This window comes from Dasypus novemcinctus, chromosome 19 (genome assembly GCF_030445035.2).
Source record: "Dasypus novemcinctus isolate mDasNov1 chromosome 19, mDasNov1.1.hap2, whole genome shotgun sequence".
NCBI classification, from domain to species: Eukaryota; Metazoa; Chordata; class Mammalia; order Cingulata; family Dasypodidae; genus Dasypus; species Dasypus novemcinctus.
Window position 1 is genome coordinate 20,655,509 of NC_080691.1, and position 25,913 is coordinate 20,681,421.

Here is a 25,913-nt window from a genome sequence, read left to right on the forward strand (position 1 = left end):
TATACTCCACTCCCCACACCCCCCACTCCTCCACATCGACAGCTTCTTTCATTGGTGTGGTACATTCATTGCATTTGATGAGTCCATTCTGGAGCACTGTTCCACAGCATGGGTGATAGTTTACGTAGTTTACACTCTCCCAGTCCATTCCGTGGGTTATGGCAGGATATATAGTGTCCTACATCTGTCCCTGCAATATCATTCAGGACAACCCCAAGTCCCGAAAATGCCCCCACATCACACCTCTTTTTCCCTCTCCCTGCCTTCAGCAACTCCCGTGGCCACCGTCTCCAAAGCCCAAATTACAAGTCGACTCCTTTGTGAAGTCTTTTCCACTGTTTTACCGTGGGCGAGACTCATAGCTCCTGGAAGACCGACTCACCACCGAATTCCCTACAATGTTTACCACGTACAATCTGCTAAATAGATCCAAGTACTTCTGGCATGAGAACTCATTTGGTTGCAAGTAATAGAGAACTCATCTTGGATTGCCTGAAGAGAATATACTGATTTATACAATTGAAAATGACCCAGAGGCATCCTCTGGGTTGGCTCGGTCCAGGGGCTCGGCTGACGTCCTCGAGGGTCAATCTCCAGCTCGTCTGCTCTCCTCTGTCCCTGGCTGTATCCCCAGGTTCCAGGTGGAGACGAGATGGCTGCCAGCCACCGCCAACCTCATTCACCTAGGCTCGGAGGCAGCAGGAAACAAAGTCTCTCTCTTCCTAAGTGTTGGAGACTCAACTCTGCAATCCACTGTGCCTGCATTAGCCCGAGTCCTGTGCCCATCTCTGCAGTACTCCCTCCGACCAGGGGCCTGGGATTGGGCAGTTTGGCCTGGGATCTGGCGCTGGGATTGGCCCAGCCGGGGTCACAGGCTCCTCTCCCGAGGCTGGTGGGAGGAGCCAGCCCCAGAGGAGGAAAAGCTGACTGGGGAGGGGGCGTGGCTCCCCACAGGCTGCTCAGGTACCCTCACCCACAGGTGGGGGATGCTGGGTGCCCCCAAAGCCCTCAGAAACAGTCACCCCTCGACCTTGGCTGCAGGGAGCAGCCCGGAGCACATCAGCCCCTGCGGCCTGTGAGGTAGCTTCTAGAATTTCTCCCATTTTCCAGATGAGGAGGAGATGACCCGGGGCACTGAAGTGAGTTTCCCAAGATTAGTCAGTGGCTGAGGAGGGATTTGCAGGCCGTTGGGATTAGCTGGGCAACCAGGGCTTTTTAACTGCTCTCGGCAGGACCCCTTAGGAGGTGGTGACACTAGAAGTTTCTGCCTCAGGAATCCAGCCTCTGGAGCCAGGGGGTGGAGTTGCAGTGGGTCTCCTCCTCCCCGTTACCTGGAGGCCAGGTGCGGTCCAAGTTAAAACCTTATAAAAATGCCTCTGGGTCTCACTGGCTCCTGCTTGAAACGGGGGAGTCCACCCACAGCTGGAGCTGAAGGTGGGAGAATTCCACTTTGACCCCAGCAGGGGACACACCACCCTGATGCCATTTGCTGCCCCCACCTTTCTTTGGGAACACAGGGAGCAGGAGGGTAACTGACACTCCAGAACCATCTGCCCAGCTCCTAATAATAAATCGTGAGAGGAACAAGTTTCAGGCAGACAGTGCTTTTTTTTTTTTGAAGTCACTCTTCTCACACCCGTGCAGCCATCTGCCATGTCCTCCTCGTGTACCAAGCTGAGGGAGAAGGGACTGCGAGCGGCGGGAAGGGAGGAGGTGGCGCCCCGTCCAGGAGCGCCAGCAGGGCTGGCTCACAGGTTGTCTTCCTTTCGCCACTGTGGACAGGGCATTGCAGAGAGAGAAAGAAGCTTTTGCTGGCTTTGACCTGCTGGTATCCGCTGTCTGAGCAGAGGGAAAGCGTGATTCCTTCAAGATGCCAAGGGTGGTAATAGCTCCTGTGTCCTGGGCGCTAACGATGGGTCAGGCGCTGTGCCGTTCGCTACGGATGTCTTAGCTCATTTAATCCTGACAACGAATCTATGCGTACCCATTTTATAGAAGAGGGACTGGAGGCTCAGAGAGTTTGAGTCACTTGCCCAAGGTCACATAGCCAGGAAGGGGCTGAGAGAGAACTTGAACCTGATTCTCCCAAGAACGCCCTGTTAGGCCCAGCCTCCTCTCCACTGGGCAGGTTTTCCATGGAACAACCCAAAGCAGTTAACATCACCCACCATGTGGCTTCCACCTCCAGCCCTGCCCACACTCCCCTCTGACTCCCATCTTGAGCCGAAACACGGGCTTCTCTAGTCATGTAACCAATTGCCCACTGCCCCCCTTCTCACCAGTCAAAGAAGCACAGGAGAAAAGACTCTGGAGCTCCACAGGAACCTTTGGAGAAGACCACCAAAGAGCAAGCGGTGGAGATGGAGCTTCGTAAACTGAGGCAGCAGTTCAGGAAGATGGTTGAAAGCCGTAAGAACTTTAACTTCCTTTCCCAGCAGAAGATCGCAAATCAGCAGTAAGTGACAGCTCGGTTTTGTAGTGAGTAAACTTGGAGAAAATTGAGGGTGTGGTTTCACAGCACTTACCTTCTCATGTGGTCGTGGGATGGGGCCTGCTTTTGAAGCCAGCCTGGGGACCCAGTGGCTTCTGCCTGAAGACTTGGGGTGCCTTCAGTGCATGACCCTGATGCGAGCGAGGGGTTCCGTTCCCACAGTCACCAGTCACATATGGCTACTTTAAAAAAAAAATTTTTTTAAAGATTTATTTGTTTATTTTTATTTCCTCCCCCCCTGCATTGTCTGCTCTCTGTGTCCATTCGCTGGGTGTTCTTCTGTGTCTGCTTGTATTCTTGTCAGCGGCACCAGGAATCTGTGTCTCTTTTTGTTGTGTCATCTTGCTGCATCACCTCTCTGTGTGTGCGGCACCACTCCCGGACAGGCTACACTTTTTTCACATGGGGTGGCTCTCCTTACGGGGCGCACTCCTTGTGCGTGGGGCTCCCCGTGGGGGACACCGCTGCGTGGCACTGCACTCCTTGCGTGCATCAGCACTGCGCATGGACCAGCTCGCCACATGGATCAGGAGGCCCTGGGTTTGAACCTTGGACCTCCCATATGGTAGGCTCAACTCTATCAACTGAGCCAAATCCACTTTCCTGGCTATTTAAAATTTTAATCGATTGCAATTAAATAAAATTTCACATTCAGTTTCTCAGTTGCACGAGCCACATTTCAAGTGCTCAGTAGCTACATGTGCCTAGTGGATACTGTTGGACAGCGCAGCTATAGAACATTTCCATTGTCACAGAATGTTCCACTGGGCAGGGCTGCTTTAGGCAGGCATCAGCAGACTATATGGTCCATGGGCCAAAACTGACTGCCTGTTTTTGTAAATCAAGTTTTATTGGAACACATCCATGCATATCTGTTTCCATATTGCCTCTGACCACTTTTGAGCTGCCAGTTGCAATAAAGACTGAATGGCCCTCAAAGCCTAAAATATCTAGTTTGTGGACCTTTACAGAGAAAAATGTTTCTGACCCTTGCTCTAGAATAGTCTTTGCTATTCTAAAGTACTGCTTCCAAAACTTTAATGTGCATACAAATCACCTGAAGATCTTGTTATAAAGCAGATCTGGAGTCCTGGGATTTGTTTGGGGCTTGACATTCTGCATTTCCACAAGCTTCCAAAAGATGCTGATGTAGCTGGTCTCAAACCACACTGAACAGCAGGTATCCGGTACCTCGACTTTGCCAGAAACTCGACCTCTGTGCCATTTTCCTCTAATTATTGTGCAATCTCCCAAGCCTCCTTTCTTCTTCTCGAAATCACCCTGTTTGTCCACATCCTTCTTCCTTACTCACCCCCACTGCATCCCTTTGCCAGAGTAGAGAGAGGAAGAGAAAGGAACAGAGATGCACGTTGCCCAATTCAATCAATCCTTAGCAGCCCAAGCAGGGGAGAAGATGGCGGTTAGCGGTGACTGGTCATCTCCATGATGGTGCAAAATTGAAAATAATCAATCTGATATGTTTGCCCCTCGTTACAAGAGGTCCTTTCCGGGTCATAGCACAGCTGCTGGCAAAAGGGAACTTGGTCAGGGAGTGGTTTTTGACAGGCACAGCTGTAAATCGTTCTCTAGGAGAACAATACCCCTCAGAAAAGGAAGTGGCAGCCTGAGTTCTAGACTTTCATCGTGACACTGGGCAAGCCGTTTCCACTCTCCTCCTCTCTAGAGAGCTCAGGTGGGAAGTACCTCTCAGGGCTAAGGTGCCTGGAGTGTTGGGTCAAGGTGGACTCGGGTTCAGGGTTAACCGTGTGCTGCTTTCCCAACAGCAAGGAAATCAAGACCTTGCAAGAGGAGCAGAATGAGATCACCCTGATTTTGAGTCTCATAAAGTCCTCGAGGAACTTGAACCTGAATGAGAAAAACTACATGGAGCTGTGTTTCCTGCTGCAAACCAAGGAGGACTACGAATCCTTGATTAAATCGATGAAAATCCTGCTGGCTGAACTGGATGAGAAGGTGCGGCTTTTCTCGCAAGGGGTTAGCCAGAACCCGGAGCCAGGGGAAGGAGTGATGCCTTCGGTGACCCAGTAGCCACCCCAAATCCACAGCGACTTCTCTGGAGAGCCCCCTAAATGTGACTGTGCTTAACTGTCACCTGTATCACCCCCTGCTCTCAGCTTCTAGACTTGGCTGCATTAATCCATTCCTCCACTGTGTTCTCCAGTGCCTTTCCGTTACACTTAGAGTAAGTTCCCGAATACCTACTGTAGCAGTCAGGAGAGGCTAGGTTACTGCAGTAACAAACATCCCCTTCCAAGTCTCAATGGCTTAAACAAAAAAGATTTCGTCTTTGTTCACGCTACACATTCACCGTGGGTCTCCTAGGGGCTCCTGAAGCTCTTCCTTCTGGGGTCAGGCCTAGGGGCAGCCAGGTGTTGTGACAGAGAGAGAGAGCTTTGGAGGGTCTCACACTGGCAATGAAGTGCTTCAGCCTGAGAGTGACGCACGTCACTTCTGCTTATGATTCGTTAGCTCAAAATAGCCATGTGTCCCTACCCATCCACAGGGGACCCAGGAAGTGCAGCCCTACCATGTATCCGCAGGCAGAGAGCCTTTGGGGAACGCATTAATTGAGTGGCGCTGGCCCTGACTGTGGCTTGAAGGACCCCGTATGATTCTAGCCCCCGCCTATCCCTCTGGCCTCATCCCAAGTCACTCATCTCCCTCCACTCATCTCACTCTAGCCACAAAGGACTTGTTTTCCAACACTCAAGGCTTCTTTCCCCTCCGGGCCTTTGCACAGGTGCCTTCCCCCCCACTGAGTCCTTCAGGTCTCATCCTCAAGGTGATTTTCTCAGAGAGGCCTGTTCTGGTCCCTCTCTCCAGTTTATGTCCCCCCTGCCTCGGTCAGGTTCCTGGCCAGGAACAAGGAGAAGCCCCGGCAGGGCACTTTGAGAAGAGTTGTGTAACTGGGTCGTTTCCACGGCTGTGAGGGGGAGCGTTAGCAGCTGGGGGAGCTGTCAGGGTCTGGGGAGGGGCCGCTTGGGAGCCTGGAGAGCAGGAGCCAGCCAGAGAATGACCTTCCCCAGCTCTTCTCTCCCTTGGATCCTCGGTGCGGTGGAGCCCTTGGGACTCCACAGAGGCCAGACTTCCGGGGCGGAGGTGTGCGCCGCTGGGTGGAGAGTGTTTGGGGGCGGGGGTGGGGGGAGCAGGCACAAGTTCCCGAGACGTCCCTCCAGCTCTGTCATGGCCCTTGATCGCTTCCTCCGTAGCCCTTCTCAGACTTGACGGTTGCACATGAATACGAGTGTCCATCAGCCTGTCACCTCCATGAGGGCAAGTGTGGGTGTGTGGCCCGTAGCGGCGCTTCAGTCAGTAGCCACTGAACGAATGAACATGGCACTCTCATTACCTCGTTCCGCTGCTTCAACCTCTTCAGCGATTTCCTCCTGTTCTCGGCTAAAGGTCGGCCGCCACCCGCGTGCCTGCCCGGCTCCGCCAGCCCTGCTGCATCTGTCTGTCCTGCCGCCTCCGGCGTCTCTCCTGCCCTCCCCACCTCCCCCGGACCTTCTTCACGCCCTTGGAACCCACTGTGCCAACTTTCACGTCCAGGCCTTGGCACGTGCCTGCGCTCTGCCTGGGGACTCTTCATCCTTCAGGTGGCAGCTCGAAGGCCCCTTCTGCTGGAACGTCGTCCCTCCTTCCTCCCCGGTTAGATGCCCCCAGCCTGCGCACTCAAAATACTTCCCCTTCCCTTCCCCTAAGGCTCATCACCTTTATGGCTGGATGCCAGCCCTAGACTGTAGGCTCTCTGAGGGCAGGGACCATTTCTGTCTTGATTACCATCACACGCCTGTCATAGGCATTTTAATTAACTTATTTATATTTTTCAGAGCAATTATAGATTTCCAGAAAAATGCAGAAAGTACAGCCCTCCCCCCCACATTTTCCCCCTTTATTAACATTTTGCATTAGTGTGTACATTTGTTACAATTGATGAGCCAACATTATAATAATGATACTATTAACCGAAGTCCACAGTTTGCATTTAGGATTGACTCTTTGTGCTGTGCAGTACTACATTTTTAAAAAATGCTTATTGTGAGAACATATGAGAACATAAAATTTCCCACTTTAACCTTTTCAAGCGTGCACTCCAGTGGTGTTAATCACAGACAATGTTGTGCTGCCATCACCACCACTCATTACCCAGACTCTTTCATCACCCCAAACAGAAAGAACCCCTGTACAAATTCAGAGCAGGTATTTAACTAAACATTTAGGAGTAGAATGAATGTGTGAACGAATGAGAAAGGAGGTGATGAAAGTGAAGAAAGGGGAAAATTGAAGAAAAGGTGGGAATGTAGGTCCTCAGAAGCATTAGAAAAAGGCAACTTCATTTGGGAGCCTCAAAAGAATCTGCAGCTCCCTGCCTAACACAGACGCTCTTTGCCCAGTTTAATCTCAGGGTGGGCAGGTCCCAGAATCCCCCTCCTCCTGTGCTCCAAGCCTGGAGCGCCATCCTTGCAAGAGGGCACTGGAGGCCAAGGCCCTCACCAGGCCCTGCCCGGCCTTACAAAACAATTAATAAGCTGTTCGGAAAACAGCAACTTGCTTAGTCAATACATTTCTCCACTAGCGCAGCCTTTAATATAATGTCTCCCGTCGGGCAGGGACCTAATTACTCTCAGCATCACCAGAGCAGCGTTCTGACATAAAGTCACCGAAGGGAATATGACTCAACTGAATCACAAGAGCCACCGGGAAACGCTGATACCGCAGCTTCCTTTGACAAGGAGCTGGATTGAGGATTCTGGGGTCAACTCCAGTAGGGGTGGGAGTCCCTTCAGAGTGATGCCCCCTCCTGTGTATTAGAGCAAGTAGTTCTATTTCACAGGCAGATTTGTGGTGGTTTGTGTTGAGGTTACTGCCTGTTCATAGCGAGAGCAGGAGAGGAAAACTCCGTAGAACTGGACGATGGCTGTCAGGAATGATGAAGCTCTTTATTCTTGCTCTGAGGCAATTTGGGGGAGTGTATGTGTGTTATGGCTAAAGTCTCAATCATGACTAATGTCAATCATAAATGGAATCCATATACCACCAGTTTTTGTGAAGCCCAGCAGCTCTCTCAACCCCGATATGCTGAGCTGCCATCTTGCTTGATGTATCAGTGACAATGCATTTGGCTGCAAGTAACAGAATTCTTGGCTAAAAGCAACTGAGAGAATAGAGGTTTGTTTTTCTCATATAACCAGTCATCTGTCTGGAAATAGGCTATCCCAGGAAGGGTTTAGCACCTCCACAATGATGGGTTGGTCTTTTTTCTCTGTTTTCTTGGCCCTCATCTCATGACCACAAGATGGCTGCCAAAGCTTAGCTGGTAGCAGCATCTCACACAGCCATATTCAAAGGTATGAAGAAGGGTGACTTAGGTTGTAGTCTCTTCTTATGAGGAGAGAATCCCAAAATCCTTCCAGCACTTTTCTCCTCCTTGGCCAGGAATGAGGTATATGCCTACTTCTAGGCCAATCACTTCCAGGCAAAGGGAAATGGAATTGCTATAATTTGCTTAGCATAGATTGGAGGCAGCCAACTACTGCCCAAGGGTCAAATATCACCTGTTTATAAACTCAAACAAAGAATGGCATTTACATTTTTAAAAGGTTACATTTTAAGAGGTTATATAAGTACCTATATAACAGCCTCTATGTTGCCTCTTGGTTTGCAGAGCCTAAAATAGTTAATATCTGGTCCTTTAAGAAGAAGTTTTCCATCCCCTGGCTTAGGCCAATGATGATTTTTCTCCTGGGGTTGGGGTGGGATCACTTTCCCTGAGCAAAAGATTGGCAATAAGAAAATGTTGGATCTCATGTAACAGGAAGAACAAAAGTAATTCAAGCTGTCAGGTTGATTCAGCAACTTAACCATATAGGTTTCTAGGAATTTGTCCATTTCATCTAGGTTTTCTCATTTGTTTGCATGTAATAGTTCATATTACCCTTTTTTTTTTTTTTTTAAATTTCTCTCCACCCCCCACCCCAGTTGTCTGCTCTCTGTGTCCATTCGTGGTGTGTTCTTCTGTGACCCCTTCTATCCTTATCAGCAGCACCGGGAATCTGTGTTTCTTTTTGTTGTGTCATCTTGCTCTGTCAGCTCTCCATGTGTGCGGCGCCACTCCTGGGCAGCTGCACTTTCTTTTGCACTGGGTGGCTCTCCTTATGGGGTGCACTCCTTGCGCGTGGGGCTCCCCTACGCAGGGGACACCCCTGCGTGGCACGGTCCTCCTTGGGCTCATCAGCATCTGCGCATGGGCCAGCTCCACACGGGTCAAGGAGGCCTGGGGTTGACTGGACCTCCCATGTGGTAGGCGGATGCCCTAACCACTGGGCCAAGTCAGCTTCCCCCATAGTACCCTCTTATAATCCTTTTTATTGCTGTATGGTCAGTGTTAATGTTCTCCCTTTCATTCCTGATTTTAGTTACTTGCATCCTCTCTTTTTCTTTGTCAGTCTGGATAAAGATTTGTCAATTTTATCAATCTTTTCAAAACACCAACTTTTGGTTTTGTTGTTTCTCTCTATTGTTTATCCATTCTCTATTCATTTATCTCTGCTGTAAAATTTACTGTTTCCTTCCTTCTACTAACTTTGGGTTAAGTTTTCTCTTCTTGTACTTGTTTCTTTAGGTATGAAGTTAAGTTATTGATTTGTGATCTTTCTTCTTTTTTCATGTAGGCAGCTACAGATAGAAATATCCCTCTGATCATTGCCTTTACAACATCCCATACATTTTGGCATACTGTGATTTTGTTTTAATTTGTCTCAAGATATTTCATAATTTCCTTTGTTTAACAGTCTGTAATTTCTACATATTTGTAAGTTTTCCAGTTTTCCTTCTATTATTGATTTCTAGCTTTATTATACTGTGGTCTAATAAGTACTGTTGGAGAAAAATGGCGCTTACTGAGACACGGAGACCTATGTGACCACAGGCAGAGAAAGAATGTATTGAGAAGTTCTCCCAATGGAGGGGGTCTGAAGAACAGATTTCAGCCCCCCACCAGCATGGTGAGAGTCTGAAGAGAGACTTCAGCCCACTCCTGGAAAGGGGGTATTTGAATTTATACAGTACATTCCTAGGCGGGGAAATGAGAGTGGGAAGAAGGTTGAGGGCCCAAGTGAGGGGCAGGGTCCCATAGGAAGCCCTAGAGGTGAAAATTTTCCCTGATAATGACTAGAGGGTAGTGGGTTAGGGAGTTATGTTTTCTCGGAATGCTGCAGGAGCAGATGTTTCTTTGATTTGTAGGGATTAAAGAGTTTCTTTATCTCCCTCTGATATGCAAGTAGGAAAGGTCTCCATTTCACTTTCCTCCCGTCTTTATGTGGTTTCTTTGTTTAACCTGTGGGAAGTGCCATGCCTGTAGGCTTATGGGGGAGGGGGTTAGCCTTTCCCCAACACATATGGGGGAAACTGAGCTACAGCTTGTTAATCATTGCAAACCTCTAGCAGATACTTTGTATGATTTCAATATTTTAAAATTTATTAAGATTTGGTTTGTGGCCTAATATATGGTGCATCCTGGAAACTATTCCATGTGCACGTGAGAAGAATGTGTATTCTGTTCTTGTTGGGTGGAGTGTTCCATATATGTTCATTGGGTCTAATTGGTTAACAGTATCGCTCCAGTTCTCTACTTCTTTATTGATCTTTCGTTTAGATATTCTCTCAATTATTGGTGTATTAAAGTCTCAAACTATTTATTATAGGACTATCTTTCTCTCTTCAACTTTGTCAATTTTTGCATCATATATTTTGGGGCTCTGTTGTAAGCTGCATATATGTTTATAATCATATATTCTTGCTGGATTGAACCTATTATAAATGCATAACATCTTCTTTGTCTCTCGTAAGCTTTTTTGACTTAAAGTCTGTTTTGTCTGACAATAATATAGCCATTCCTGTTCATACATTTGTATGAGATGTGCCATCCTCAAACCTTGTTACGATGTCAGCACAACACATCTGATGTGAATGCTTAAAAATATATACATATAGCCACTCCAGCTTTCTTTATTTTTTTTTAAAGATTTATTTTATTTATTTCTCTCCCATCCCCCCCCCCATTGTCTGCTCTCTGTGTCCATTCACTGTGTGTTCTTCTGTGCTCACTTGCATTATCAGGTGGCACTGGGAATCTGTGTCTCTTTTTTGTTGTCATCTTGCTGCATCAGCTCTCCATGTGTGTGGCGGGGCGCCCTTGTGTGGCACAGCACTCCTTGTGTATGGCAGCACTGTGCATGGGCCAGCTTACCACATGGGTCAGGAGGCCCTGGGGATTTAACCCTGGACCCTCCGTCTACCAGACAGATGCTCTATTAGTTGAGCCACGTCCGCTTCCTCCAGCTTTCTTTTGATTACTCATTGCATGGAATCTGTTTCTTTCAATCTCTTTGTTTTTTTTAATAAATCAATTTTATTGAAACTTATCAACAAAAGCATACAATTCATCCAAAGTTCTTTTTGTGTCTTTATACTTAAAGTGAGTCTTTGGTAGACAGACTATAGATGGATCACACTTTTACATCCAACCTGCTAATCTCTACCTTTTAATAGGGAACTTAATCCATTGACATTTAAAATAACAACTCAGAAGGAAGGATTTTTTTCTGCTATTTAGCTATTTATTTTCTGTATGTCTTGTATATTATTTTTTCTCAATTGCTCCATTACCTCCTTTTTTGTATTAAGTTGCTTTTTTGAAATGTACTATTTTGATTCCCTTCTTCTTTCCTTTTCTCTATATTTTAAAATTATTTTTTTACTGGTTACCTTTATAATTACAATTAACATCTTAAACTACTATCAACCTAGTTCAACTAGTACCAACCTATTTTGGTAGTACACAGACTGTCTGCTCTTACATAGCTCCCTCCCTCCCCCTTTGTATTGTTTTGTCTCAGAAAAATCTTTTTATATTGAATGCCCAGTAACATAGATTTTAACTATTAATTTACACATTTGCCTGTTAAGTCATATGGGGGGAAAGCAGTTCTAAACTGAAAGTACAATAATACAGGATTTTATGTTTACCTGTAAAGTTACTTTACCAATGTTCTTTATTTCTTCTTATGGCTTTGAGTTACTAACCAGTGTCCTTTTATTTCAGCCTGAAGGGCTCCCTTTAGTATTGCTTGAAGGGTAGGTCTTCTGATAATGAACTCTTTCAGCTTTTATCTCTTAATGTCTTCATTTCTCTTTCATTTTTGAAATATAAGTTTGCCAGATACAGAATTCTTGGTTGAGTTTTTTCTTGAAGGACTTAAAGTGTGCCATATCACTGTCTTTTGCCCTCCATGGTGTCTGATAATAAATCTGCTATTAATCTCATTGGGGAATCCCTTGTATGTGACAAGTTGTTTGTCTTGTGATTTAAAAGATCTCTCTGCCTTTGGATTTTGACAGTTTTGCTATAGTGTATCTTAGTGTAGATATTGTAGAGTCTATCCTGCTTGGAGTTCTTTGAGATTCCTGGGTGTGTATATTCATATCTTTAATCAGATTTGGGAAGTTTCCAGCTATTATTTGCTCAAATACTTTGTCTGCCTCCCTCTTTTGTTCTTCTGGGACTCCACTGAGACAAGTTTTGGTATGCTTGATGGTATCCCACAGGTCCCTCAGGCTCTGTTCATTTTTCATTATTTTTTCCTTCTCCTGACACTGAATAATTTCAATCGTCTTGACATCTTTGAGTTTGCTGATCCTTTCTTCTACCTCTTCAAATCTGCTGTTGAATCCATCTATTGAGTTTTTCATTTCAATTACCGTACTTTGCAGATCCAAAATTTTTGTTTGGTTCCTTTTTATAATTTGTATCTCTTTATTTTGCTCAGACAATACTTTCCTAATTTCCTTTACTTCTTTGTATATGAACTAATTTAAGAGAGTTGATTTAAAGTCTTTGTTGGGAAGTGGACTTGGCCCAGTGGATAGGGCGTCTGTCTACCATATGGGAGGTCCACGGTTCAAACCCCAGGCCTCCTTGACCCATGTGGAGCTGGCCCACGCGCAGTGCTGATGCACGCAAGAAGTGCCATACCACACAGGGGTGCCCCCTGCATAGGGGAGCCCCACCTGTAAGGATTGCACCCTGTAAGGAGAGCTGCCCAGCATGAAAGAAAGTGCACCCTGCCCAGGAATGGAGCTGCACACATGGAGAGCTGACGCAGCAAGATGATGCAACAAAAAGAGACAGATTCCCGTGCCACTGACAACAACAGAAGTGGACAAAAAGAAGAACATGCAGCAAATAGACACAGAGAACAGACAACTGGGGCGGTGGAGGGGAGAAAAATAAGTAAAAATAAATCTTTAAAAAAAAATAAAGTCTTTGTTAATAGTTCCAAATATATGAGCTTCCTAAGGGATTTTTTTTGTAAATTCTTTTTTTCCTGTGAATGGGCCATACTTTCCTATTTCTTTGTGTTTCGTAAAAATTGTTGGGAACTGGACATTTTGAGTATCATGTTACCTCTAGTTTTCAATTCCTTTGAGATTACTCATTTGTATGTTGTTGCTGTTGTTGAAAGCCTCAGCCCTCAATTTTTGACTTCTCTAAAGTACTTTTGCTCCTAAATGGGGAATGAAAAGAGAAAAGAGAAAAAACATAGGCAGTGCCTCTTCAGGACTCCTCTCCTGCCTTTGTTGGGGCAGAGGCAGTTGGAACAATGGCTGACCTCAGAGCGGGCCCTCCAGTGAGCTGAAGTAGCAGATTAAAGGCAGTGATCAGACCACACCCCTCGGGATTTTGGAGGACTCGGTTCTTACAGCCCACCCTGACACTAGCAAGCTGCACCAGGAGGCCAGGCTGCAGTCCCCACTCCTGCCTGCCTCAGGGTTAGGGGGGCGGTGGTATCACAGGATATAGGGCAAAATCAACCCATATTTACTGCAGTTTACCAGCCTCTTCCTCTAGCCCCTCCTTGGATGTTGCAGTGTTCAACTACACTCCAGAGTTCTAAATTAGTTGATTCAGGCAGTTCCTGCCAGCTTAATAGCTGTTTTGCTGGAAGAACCAATTCCTAGAGCTTCGTACCCTGCCAAATTCCCACAATCCTCAGATCAACAATCCTTTCTTTATTCATAGAGATTGCATTCCTGGAAATTCAGTGACAAAACTGAGAGAATTACTGTTTATGCATAAAAAAGAGTTTGGTGTCAGGAATAGAAAATTATAAAAAAGGTTTTCCACGTACATAAGGTCATTAGAAAGTCACAGCCGATGGGAAAAAATTCTTGAGTGTCTGGGACTGTCTCACACATGTGACATCCCATGATCCCATTATTACAACAGCCAAAAAAAAACATCTCCACAAGTTTATAGGCAGCCCCTTGGAGGGCAATGTCATTTCTGCTGGAATCCGTGGCTTTAGGATCAGGTGAAATTTACATGCACAAATGAGAGCAAAAATTCTACATTGCCTTGCTTTACCCACCGCTGGCTAAACCTAAGTTGAATTGAACAGGCATCTGAGAGAGAAATTAAAATTCCATTTATAGGACAAGAAAGAACATTTCAGTTTTTGTTTTATCACACTTGAATTAGCGAACTAAAGAATTTGTACCCATCTAGATCTTAATATAGCTGGGATTCCTCTTTTTTCAGATTGTTCAGATGGAAAAGAAAATTATTAACCAAAAACAGATCTTCACAAAAATACAGGAGGCCAATAATCCCCGGAAGCTGCAAAAACAGATCCACATTTTGGAAACTCGTTTGAATCTTGTAAGTAAGTTGTTCTCTGCAGCTTTGCAAACAGCTTTGCAAACAGCTCTGCTCCCTTAGCTCAAAGTAAAGAATGATGTCTGCAGAGCTCTTAGCAGAATGTAACCCACTTCACCAGCTGAGTCAGAAAAAGGTTGACTAAGGGTGGACACACAGACCAGGCAGTCTTTCAGAATTTACCATCCACCCTGCCCCACCCACCCAGTTCCCTCCATTCTGACTGGCTCACTCTTGCCCAGCATGCCCTTCTCGCTCTCTGGACCTTAGCACACGCTGTTCCCCATCCTTTCCCCTCACTGCCTGGGATGCCTACTCTTAGTTCCCTGCCTCAAAAACCCCAGCTCATTTTCAAGAAACAGCTTAAATATTACCTTTCACCAAGCAGAATTAGTCCCCCCCCCTTGTCAACTGCCCATACCTCTATTTTAGCTGGTGCTTTTTGTTGTTATAAATGTCGTCTCTAGGAAATATCGGGCATATACACGCATCACATGATAAAGGGAAAAGTGGTGTTTCCTGATCACCCATAATTCACAGCGACTTGTGTGTTCAGCAGGATTCTCTAAATTTCAAACTAGCTTGAGCAAACAAAGGGAATTTATTGGTCATAGAACTGAAAAATTTGGGGGTGGAAATGGAGCCTTCAGGCATAGCTGGATTCGTGTGCTCTGAACATGTCTTTAGGATACTTTCTCTGTCCATGTATCCTCTGGGAAGACTTTCTTCTTGGGCAGCCCCACGTGAAGGACGCACCCAGCTGCTCTAGTCTTCCACCTTTCTAGGTTAGCAGTGCCAGCGAAAAGGGAGCATCTCTTTCCTAAGTGTTCAATCACCAGTAACTAAGGAGTGTGCTCGTTGGCCAATTTGGGTCATGTGCCCTTCTGAACCAATCACTGTGGCCAGAAGGATGGCATAGACAGATTGGTCAGACCTGAGTCATGTGACTACCTTTGGGACCCCACCCCTCAACAGAGTCTGGGGAGGGCAGCCTCCTCTAACCTTGTGGGCTGAGAGTGGGAGAGAGGCGGCTTCACAGAGAAAGCAGAAAGCAGGGAGAAGGACTGCTGGGCATGTACAAACAACACATTCCAGCCTGGCTTGTGAACCTGGAAGTGCCATAGCTTCAGCCAAGACAAAGGGAAAGGGAATTGATTTGGAGCGGGCCTTCCTCAAAATACCAACCACCATGATTTAACCCTGCGTGGTTGGAGCTGATAGGACCACGTCTCAGTCTGCCTTACCCCCATGGAAGCTGCTCGAGGGCAGGCTGGTGTCTTTTTAATTATCCACGCACAGTGATGCACAGCTGTGCCTCAGAATGCCCAAGATATGTGTTAAAATGCAGATCCCTGGGCTCCCTCCAGACCCACTGGATCAGAATCTCCAAGGGCCCGGCAATGCACTATCTGCTCCCTCTGTGAAGCTGAGGGTGCCCTCCGTGAAGAATCATCGTACTCATGTTTGGCACAGCCCCAGGCTCAGAGTAGGTGCTCACAAACATCTATTGACTAAGTGACTTCATGAGTGTGTGCATGAGTTAACGATGGCTTGTCTGTAGAGGTCTGCTTTTTTGTTATGATCTATTCAGATTTTCTATTTCGTCTTGAGTCAATCTTATTCATTCACAGCTTTCTAGGAATTTGTCCAATTCATCACTCCCTTTTAACTCTTTTATTTCTGTAAGTTGGGTAGTAATGCCACTCTTTCATTTCTAAAAGGTCTCCTTTTTTTGTATCTCAAACTGGTCCCCTCTAAAAAACAAACCAACCAATAACAACAACAACAAAAGCTGGTCCCCTCTTCTATTCTCTGACCAGGTCTGGCTGCACCTTTAGTAGATTAGGAAACCATGCCAGAAGGTGATGTCAGGATCCAGAATATCCCCTGAGCCCCTAAAATCTCCTCCATGCACTCAATGGGGCCTGAGAGTCCTCCCCATGGGTCAGATCTTTCATCCCAAGATTAGAGACAGGGGTAGCAGTCCTGGAAGGAAATTCACACTAAAGAGCAAAGGAGCCATCATGCCTAGCTTCCTAAGAGTAAGCGGAGGATGGGCAAAGGCAGACTAAGAATGCCCTGCTCCCTTGGACTCTGGCTCCCCGGTGTTTCTCCCCACAGCCAAATCTAGGGCAGGGAATATGGTGAGACCAGCTGGAGTCCAGGCCACGAAATTTAAGGAGGCCCTTCATTCCCAGACTTGTGGAAGTGCAGGCTCAACATCTGAGATTGAGGGCCTCCTTAAATTGTCCACCCTGGGTGCCCCACTTGCCTTACTCCAGTCCTGGCCCTGCAGAAACCTAAGGTTTCCCAGCACGTGTTTGAAAACCTCTGATCAAATCTCATTTCTTAACATTAAGAACATTTTTGTAGTTGTTTCTTTTTAGTGTCTTTGGGAGCATTTCACATCACCTGTTTTCTTAAAACTTTTTTACTGATACAAATTTGTTGAGACAGACAAAAAAAAAATAGCAGGAATAAAGTAACGAACACCAATATCCATCACTTAGATTTCATTATTGTTAATGCTTTGTTATATTTGCTTCATCTCTTTTTCCTGAAGTACTTTAAAGCAAATTATACTTTGCCCCTTAAATACTTCATGTCACATTTCTTAAAATTAAACATTTTCTTTCATAACCACATTATCACACCTTACAAAATTAACAGTAATGCCTTAATATCATCTAATACCCAGGCAGGATTAACATTTTTCTGGCTGGCCCCAAACTGCCTTACAGCTGGGTCCTGTCAAGCTTCAGACAATACCTTTGTGTTAGGTCTCTTGAATTACTTTGATCTAGAACTGTAGCTCTTAAGTGGGATTGATTTTGCCCTCCAGGGACATTTGGCAACGTCCAGAGACACTTTTGGTTGTCACAGCTCAGGCAGGGGGCTGGTTGCTACTGGCCTGTGGTGGTTGGAGGCCAGGAATGGTGGTAAACATCCTAGAGTGTCCAGGATGGCTCCCAAGCCAAGAATTAACTGACCCAAAATGTCAATAGTTCTGAATTTCAGGAACCCTGAGCTAAAATAGCACCACCCAAGGCTTTTTCTTTTCCTTTTTCTCATGACATTGACTTGTTTGAGAATCCAGATCTGTTGTCCTGTAGAAAGTTCCAGCTTCTGGATTTGGCCGATGTTTCCTCATTGTGTCATCTAGCTTGTTCCTCTCTCCCTTGTAATTGCTGAAAACTGGAAATTAGGTCCAAAAGGTAGTGGAGGAATTTGAGATCCAGAAAAAAGGAACCTGCCAGAGGCCACTTAGCCAGTGGGTGGCCAGCTCAGCCCTCTCATCCAGTGTTCCAAGGGCCATGGACGTGCAGTAGGAGGTGGGAAGTGGGAAGAAGATCTCCAGACTCGCAGCTGCCTCCGGAAGCTTGTTTCATGCTCCAGGAGTGAGCCCTGCTTTGAGCGCAGCCCTTCCCACAGGTCACCATCCATTTTGACAAGATGCTGACCACCAACGCCAAGCTCCGGAAGGAGATCGAGGACCTGCGGTTTGAGAAGGCCGCTTATGACAACGTCTACCAGCAGCTCCGCCGGCGCCTGTCATTACAGAAGAAAACCATGAACGTGGCCATCGAGCAGTCTGCTCAGGCCTACGAGCAGAGGTGGGCTGCCGAGCAGCGGGGTTCCCACCCTGCGCCCCCTCTGCTCCTGTGTGCTGCCTCGGGGAACCTCCAGGCCCCACACTAGTAACCCTGAGCACCAACTGTGTCCCAGGCAGGGAGCTAAGTATTATTTTAACCCTCACAGCTGCCCCAGGACTTAACGTCCTTGTTTTATAGACAAGGACATGGAGGCTGAGAGCTGCTAAGGTGCTTACCTGAGATCCAGGTAAGGGGTGGGTGTGAGAGAGCTGAGGTCCAAACCTCTGCTGTCCCGCCGCCTCCAGGTGCCCCTGCCTTGCAGGTTGGGTGTCTCCTGGCTCCACACCCAAAGGGGCGAGAGGCGGACAGTGTGGCTGTGAAGAGCACAGGTTTTGGAGGAAGACAGTATTGGGTGTGGATCCTGACTCCACATCGCTGTAGGAGCTCTGGGATGGTAGCGAGGGCCAAATCATGTGTTTGAGGGAGTCCCTGGAACATAGAATTGACAAGGGGCATTGATGACGATCAAAGAAAAATGGAAAATAATTTCCTGGGGATGGCCTAGAGCTTGCCTGCAGCAGGTGTTCAGGTGAAAAAAGGCTTGTTCTTATGTTCCCAGAAGCCTCCAGGATTAACTGGCCAGACAGGAAGTCCCTGTGTACGGGTGGAGGGAGGGAGGAGGGGGAGGAGCCTCCAGGGACTCAGGCTCTGTGTCCCCTTGCCCAGGCTGGAAGCCATGGCTCGAATGGCGGCCATGAAGGACCGCCAGCAGAAGGACATCTCTCAGTACAACCTAGAGATCCGAGAGCTGGAGCGCCTCTATGCCCATGAGACCAAGCTCAAGTCCTTCCTGCTCATCAAGCTGAATGACCGCGAGTACGAGGAGCAGGCCAATAAGGAAGAAGGTTAGCGCTCCAGGCCTTCTCTCTCTCTCCGACCTTCTATTTCTTTCTTTTTCTTTGTTTTAAGCTGCGAGTGCTCAAGTCTTCCAGTGGTACTCCCATGCCCCCATTCTCTCCACACCCCACTCTCTCCACGCCCTCAGATGGGGGCCTGGACTGGCTGATCCTCCCGACACCCCACGCCTTGCCTAGTGGTTGCCTTGAGTTGGACCCAGGTAGCAAGAGACCCAGGTAGCCAGAAGATGGTGGAGCCGCCCAGGCTCTGCCCTCCCCTCTGAGCAGTTGGTGCCTCGGAGTAGATGAGGGCGTGGGAAGGGGGCTTGGGAGGGGAGGTGCTGCTCCTCCCACACTCTCGCTGGGCTTAAACTCAAGGAGTTCACATTCCTTTCTGGACACTAGAGGGAAGAACCTCCTTACTTGCCTTTTCTGTCTTCTAGAGGCTTCCCACAGCCATTGGTCGTGGCCCCCTTTCATCTCCAAAGCCCGCAATGGCAGCTTAATTCCTTTTCACATGTCAGCACTCAGACCTTGTCCTCTGCCCCTTCTTCACTTTGAAGGACCCCTGTGGTCACTTTGGGTCCACCCGAGTAGTTCGGGAGACGCTCCCCATTTTAAGATCAGCTGATTACCAGCCTTTACTCCATTTGCAAACTTAAGTCCCCTTTGCGCGTAGCCTAACAGCCTCACAGTTTCCGAGGATTAGGGCGCTGGCATCTTTGGGGCGGGGAGGGGAGACATTATTCTACCTGCCACAGCCTGAAATGCAGCAGCCCACCTACAGGTGAGCAGTGTGAGGCCTACTCAGGGTGGGATCTCGAAAGAGTAGGAAGAGAAACCGCATCACCTGGCAGGTGCAAGCCCTCAATTCGCTCACACCATAATGGGCCGAAGGAAGAAACCGGACGCCTGCAGGTGCAGGCCCATTGAAGGGGTAAGCAATCTGCCTGGTTAACTAGTTCCTGCCTTCAGAGAATCCCGGGCTGGTCTTCCCAAGCACGACCCAGTGGAGGGGCTGCCGGGGTGGCGTAGCCTCGAGAACCACTTAGGAAGAGCTGCAACCTCCCCAGAGCACAGTGGCAGGTAATGAAGGTCTGCAAACACAGTTCCTTGTCTAACTAGGGAAATGAAAACCGGTCTCGTTCCCCTCAACGGAGACAATGCCCACGTGAAGAAATACACAATTCCTGCTGGTACTTATCCTTGTAGAACATTTTCTACAAGTAGCAAAACTGTCACCAGTCCTGCCAGCAGCCACCTGAGGGTTGTCTGATGACAGCAGTTGGCAGGTAGCTAAAAACAAGCTGATTCATACTGGCTCCTGAGAGCCACTTGTTAAATTTCCAGGACTCTGCAAGCCACCTGAAAAAACCATCATGAAAACTGAAATTATATAAGCTTACAATTAAATTGATTGTATTGAAATCAAAGGCAAAGATTCAGACTTCATTAGTTCCTAATTATTTTACTACATTTTACTAGTATCTATGCTCTCAGGATTGTTTACATCTGTTGCGTCTGTATGGTGGAAATGCTAGATCATAGTGCACTACAGCGCATCTTTTCACAAATCCATATTCAATGAGGTCATGTTGGTTCAAAATCAACCACGTGAAAGTATTTATACCGTGTCAATTGGGGGAACTACAAATGAGGACTTATCATTTTGTTGATTGTCTAGACAGAAAGTAATAGGAAAAAATCTTAATAATCCAGGTTAAACTTAAAAGTGTATCATTTCTACAGCCATTAAATTGTGAGTCGCACACACAAAAAATGAGAAAATATTATTCCAATATTAGAACTATTTATTATCCCATTCAGCTCAATAAGTCCTTCACATAACTGACAAAGGAATGAAGTGCAAACATGTATCTTTGTTTTGCTTTTGTCTTACTCATTACAGTAAATGAAAATATCAACCAATATTCATGTCAAAAGTACTCATTTGTCAATTGCAAACATAAGTTGGCTACAGATACCAGAGTTTGACAAAAATCAACAAAAGCATTCTGTAAGAATCAATTGGCTAGTGTTTACTTATCATTTATTTTAATATTCTTTGCAAATTATGTGCTACACATCCTCATATCAGTAGCATTTATAATAAACCCGTGGGGGTGGATCTGTGCCTGCCGTTTTTGAGAGCTAATGGTTAACCATTTGCCAGCCGCTGCCTGGGCAGAAGGCACCGGCCGGCTGCGTGGACCTGCTTGGCGGGTGGGTGAAGCATTCTAGGCACACTCAGAGGTGGTCGTGGAAGACAGTAAGTCAAAATCCCACAGGTTCAGGCGGTGGGCCTGGTTATCCACGCAGTGTGGTGGGACAAGTGGCCCAAGTTAGAAAATGTATGGCTGACTGGAAAGAAAGACTGGAAGCCTGTGGATGGATATTTGGGAGTGGGCACGAAATGTGAAAATATTATATTTCATATCAATACCCACCGGGAAGTAGCTACTAGAGAGAGGCTCTAAACGACCGAGGAGACAAAATGCCTTGGTCAGTTAGTTGCCTTTACCCGCCTCTGTCACAGGCCACCCCGAGCAAGCACAGCACGTGCAGAGGCCACAGGCAGAGATGGAGGCCACAGGCACCGATGGAGGCCACATCCAGGCCCCGCAGCCCGGGAAGGCCGCGCCGGGCCGCTGCGCCTGAGGAAACGTTTTCCAGGCGCCCGTGGAGGCTGCGGGGCAGGGTGCGGGGCAGGGTGCGGGGCCGGTCCTGGGCACGACCCCGCCGGGAGGTGGTTCTCGGCGGGAAACGTTCTCCAAGGCCGCCTCCCGCCCCCGCGTCTCACTGCGCCCCGCTAGGCGCGCTGAGGCTCGCGGCGGGTGCGCCACAAGTTCCCGGGCTGCCGCCAGGCGCAGCCGGCCTGGGGGCGACACGGGGGGCCGGGGGCGACACGGGGGGCGGGGGGCAGGGCCGAGCGGGCCACGGCGCCTCAGCGACCCCAGGCAGGGGCGGGCAGGGGCCTGCGGGGGGAGCCTGGGCGGTGGGCGGCCGCCCCCGTTTCCACACGACCCCTCCCCGGGGGGCCTTTCTCTTCTTCTCCTTCCGCCTCTTTGGACTCCTTCACCGGGAAGGCCTCGGCCCTGACTCCAAACCAGGCCACCCCACCCATGCCAGGGCCCCGCGCTGGCGCCGGCGTCGCCACGCCTCTCCCGCTTCTTTGCGTGCTCTTGTTTGGCTGGACGGGGACCTCGTGGCCTTTCGTTTATTGTTCTCCATAGTGTGATATTTGTCGTCACACCGAAAGGGCACGTTTCTGTCCACAGGGTTCACGATTTCGGGACGACGATATTAGAGCCCCCCCAGCACCCCCCCCCCACCCCCGCTGTGCCCGGACTCCCACGGGCCTGCACGGTGGCCTTTCGGGCAGTGGTCCTCCAGGCAACTTCCGAGTCCCCGGGTGAGGACGGGGACTGGACTCAGGGCCCAGGGGGGCCCCCAGACAGCCCATGCAATGGCGCCCTGTCTTCCAGTGCCCCGTATGCCGGTGCCCCGCGCAGACCTAGGCCAGGCGCCTCTCCCAAGGCTGGGAGTCCCACGGGAGCCCCCGCACCCCACCCCGCCCCCAATCGGTGGCTGCCAGGACTGGCCCCCAGCCCAGCGCGAGAAGCCCGAGGCCTTCCCCCGCTTGGCTGCGGCTCCGGGAGGTCGGGTAAGCCCGGGGCTGCGGCCGGAACCTAACCGCGGGGCCCGGGTGACCCCAGCAGTGCCTGGCCCTGACCCAGCAGCCTTTAGGGAGGGCTGTGGTGGTCGGGATTAACTTGCAAAACTTTTTCCAGGCCCCCTTTTGGCGTCAGGTTAGCTGGAGCTGTCAAATCCTTCAGGCCCTGGAGGCCCCGCAGGATGTCTCGGGATAAAAACTCACTGTCCACCCGCCCTGGGAGGGTGACCCCCGCCTCCCCAGCCCTCCCGGCTGTGTGTTCTGGCGCCACCTCGTGGGCGCGTTGTGTATCGTGCCGCAAGGTCAACCCCTCTCCTCAATGAGGGAGTCCCACAGATGCCCCTGGATCACAGCCTTTCACGTGGTGAGCCGTGGAGACCAGGTGGCCTGAATTCAGTATGCCCCATCCTCATGTTTCTTCTAGAAATTTCCAGTCTCATCTTGCTCCAAACCACCTGCAGAGTGATTCTTCAGAGATACACTCTTCGTGACCTGTTGACTCCATTCATTCATCCAACCCATGCAGGGCTAGTCTTTCAACAAACATATTGGGCCCCTGTCCTGAAGTGGGCACCCGTGTAGGCCCCAGAGATGGATCAGAGGTCAAGATGGTGTTGGCCCTGGATGTCATGGAGCTTTTACATTCTGGAGACATAGAAAAACCCCAAACAAGTAAATAGGCAAATGCAGACACTTCAAGTGGTGACAGAACCTTTGAAGGAAGAAACCAAGGGGCTGAGATGGAAGGAGAACGACCCTTTTGGAGAGGGTGGCTGGCAGAAGTCTCTGCAGAAGGAACATGGAGGCCATGACCTTAAAGATGAAAAGAAGCTAACTGTGCGGGGCAGAGACACCCAGCGGCCAGCGACGACCAAGGCCCAGAGCTGGGGACGTGCTTGACTGGAGTGCCCAGAGGAAGCCCGCTGCGGGACTGTCACTGAGTTCTGACCGTGTGACAGGAACCAGGCAAGGTGTCGGGGACGCCGTGGGGAAGAAGACAAAATCCCTGCCCTCGTGGAGCTGACCTTCAGTGAGGGGAGAAAACAAATAAGCAAATGCAGAAATCAATCTGATAGCATGGGGACTGATGAACATGATGAAGAAACTTACAGAGGTAGTTCCTAGAGATTGACTGGACGCTGCCTTATCTAGGGTGGTCAGGGGGGCCTCTTGGAGGAGGTGGCATTTGGGTGGAGGCTTGAATGACACGAAGGAACCAGCCACACGCAGACCTGGGAGAAGCGTGGTCCAGGCAGAGGGAACTGCTCATGCCAAGGCAAGGAGGTGGGAACGAGGTTGGTGTATTCTGGAACTGAGAGAAGCCAGTGTGGCAGGAACGAGTCGGTGATGCAGGAGAGGGGAGGAGGTGAGATGGACAGGGGGATGGGGCCAGATCATGCAGCGCATGTAGTCCGCAGGGGAGCTCAGCGTTTTTTAGAAGTGTGGTGGGAAACCATCGGGCAGCTTAGGCAGGGGAGCTACAGGGTCTGATGTGCGAGGTGCTGATGGGTAGCAGGGCAATATTTCAAGGGATGTTGAAAGCTTTTGCTTCACCCTGAGGACAGTGGGGAGCCACGACCTGTAAGGGAGCCACATAGCCAGACGTACCTTCTAGAAAGATCCTTCTGATTGTCATATGGAGGCCAAATCAGGAGACAGGACTGGGTTCAGGAGAGAGTCATAGCTGTTGCAGTTAATCAGGCAGGAGAGAATGATGCTTGGATGAGAACTTTCTTGGTTCTAATTCCTTGAACTTGCCAAACTCGGAGCCTTCCTAAGACTCTCTGCCCCCAGACCTCCTCTGGTCGCTTCCTCGGACTTTGCCCTGCTTAAATGTCACCTTCTTAGGGAAGCCTCCCCTGACTGCCCATTTTTGTAGCGGTGTCCCCATCACAGCACCTGATTTGTCTCTTCAGTTGCCCAGGCCACATTGTAAAGAGTGGATTTCTTTGTTTACTTGGATTATCTTTTCTCTTTTTACCTAACTCATCCCCTAAAAGCTCTAGTTGTGTCAGAAGAGCCTAGCACAGTGTCTGACACATACTAAATGCTTAATTAGGTATTTATGAAATGAATAAATGAGGGAAGCTTCTGTCCCACCTCCTGGAAAAGTCTAGCCCCTTCCCCAAGGCATCCTCATCCTCATCCTCCTCATCATCATCATAATTAGCACATACTATCTGCTGGCGCTGATCGGAATGGCTTCATTTTCAGACTCACTGTTGCTGGCTTTTCCTTTTCTAGATCTCAAGTTAAAGAAGCATGGGAAGAAGAGCAAGAGGGAGAGTTTTGAGAGCTACGAGGTGGCCCACCTCCGGCTGCTGAAGCTCTCGAAGAATGGGAACCTGAACCAACTTATTGAGGATTTCTTGGCCAAGGAGGAAAAGAACTTTGCTCGGTTCACCTACGTCACGGAGCTCAACAACGACATGGAGATGATGCACAAGAAGGCCGAGAGGATCCAGGTGGGCAGCCCTTAGTCCCGGAGGCCTGAGATTTACCCCCGGCACCTCGTTTCCACAACCCGCCCCCCCACAGCAACCTTCCCCAAAGCGGGACACTCGGGGATACTCTGCAGAAGAGCCGGTTAGGGAAACACTGCTGTTGTTCCCCAGTGTGCATCCTACGTTTTAACCTCTCTGAAATCGAGATCTGTCTTTTAATGGATGCCTACATTCACTGTGGTCATGCCCCCCAATATTGGCATTTAACTCATGGATAGTCCATAAACCAGGCATCCCTAAACTATGGCTCAGGGGCCAAAAGCTGTTCTAGGCCTGTTTCTGTACAGTCTAGGAGCTAAGAATGATTTTTACATTTTTAAAGAATTATGAGAAAAAACAAAGAAGAATATGCAGTGGCCTGCAAAGCCTAAAATGTTTACAGTCTGGCTCTTTGCATTAAAACATGTTCGCTTCTGTTCATCCACAGCTTCTCAGAGTGGAGGAGAGAGGGTGGGTCAATTCTCATCCTGGAGAGACTTGCTGTAATGGCCCTGACAAGTCCTGTGCTAAAGAAACTGGCTCACCTTCGCTGAGCCCATAATTTCTCAAACTTAATAGGCTCAATTGGTGGCTCACTCTGCAGAGCATAAATAAATGTCCTCTGCAATTGTCCACCCAGGAAAAAGTCCAAACTCCTTAGTGTGACACTCAAGTCCCTTCCAAAGTTGGCTCCAACTTGCCTCTCCAGGTGCAGCTCCTGTCAGAGCCCCCTTGCACAGTCCCTCCCCCAAGGCTCTGGGTGTGCTGGCCCCTCACCCATCCCCCCTTTTCTTCTGATGAAATGCTGCTCATTTGTCCTGACTCAGCACACATTCTCCCCTGGGAATTAATTACGCCTCCCTGCAAGGTCCCTGTGCTCTGTTTACGTGACGAGAGCTGCTCGCCAGGGCAGTCCACCATGGTTTCCCAAATATGGTGTGGACACTGATCCTGAGCAAGTCTCCTAGAATACATGTGAAAGAATTAATCTCACAATGATTAATTCATTGTAATGAGTATTAGGAAAATATAGCTTGCAG

General features: G+C 48.6%; 1 protein-coding gene across 1 annotated transcript in view; it reads left to right on the forward strand.

Annotated features, from left to right (window-relative positions):
- Window positions 1-1,775: 1,775 nt before the first annotated feature.
- The window catches only part of CCDC63 (coiled-coil domain containing 63), a 38,269-nt gene continuing 14,131 nt past the window's right edge, over window positions 1,776-25,913 (forward strand). Inside the window, exons 1-7 of the mRNA XM_004483012.5 lie at window positions 1,776-1,879; window positions 2,283-2,455; window positions 4,276-4,465; window positions 14,112-14,231; window positions 17,661-17,842; window positions 18,548-18,726; window positions 24,635-24,855. Of these exons, the coding sequence (XP_004483069.3) occupies window positions 1,871-1,879; window positions 2,283-2,455; window positions 4,276-4,465; window positions 14,112-14,231; window positions 17,661-17,842; window positions 18,548-18,726; window positions 24,635-24,855 (1,074 nt within the window). The 5' untranslated portion in view covers window positions 1,776-1,870. The remainder of the gene's footprint in view (window positions 1,880-2,282; window positions 2,456-4,275; window positions 4,466-14,111; window positions 14,232-17,660; window positions 17,843-18,547; window positions 18,727-24,634; window positions 24,856-25,913) is intronic.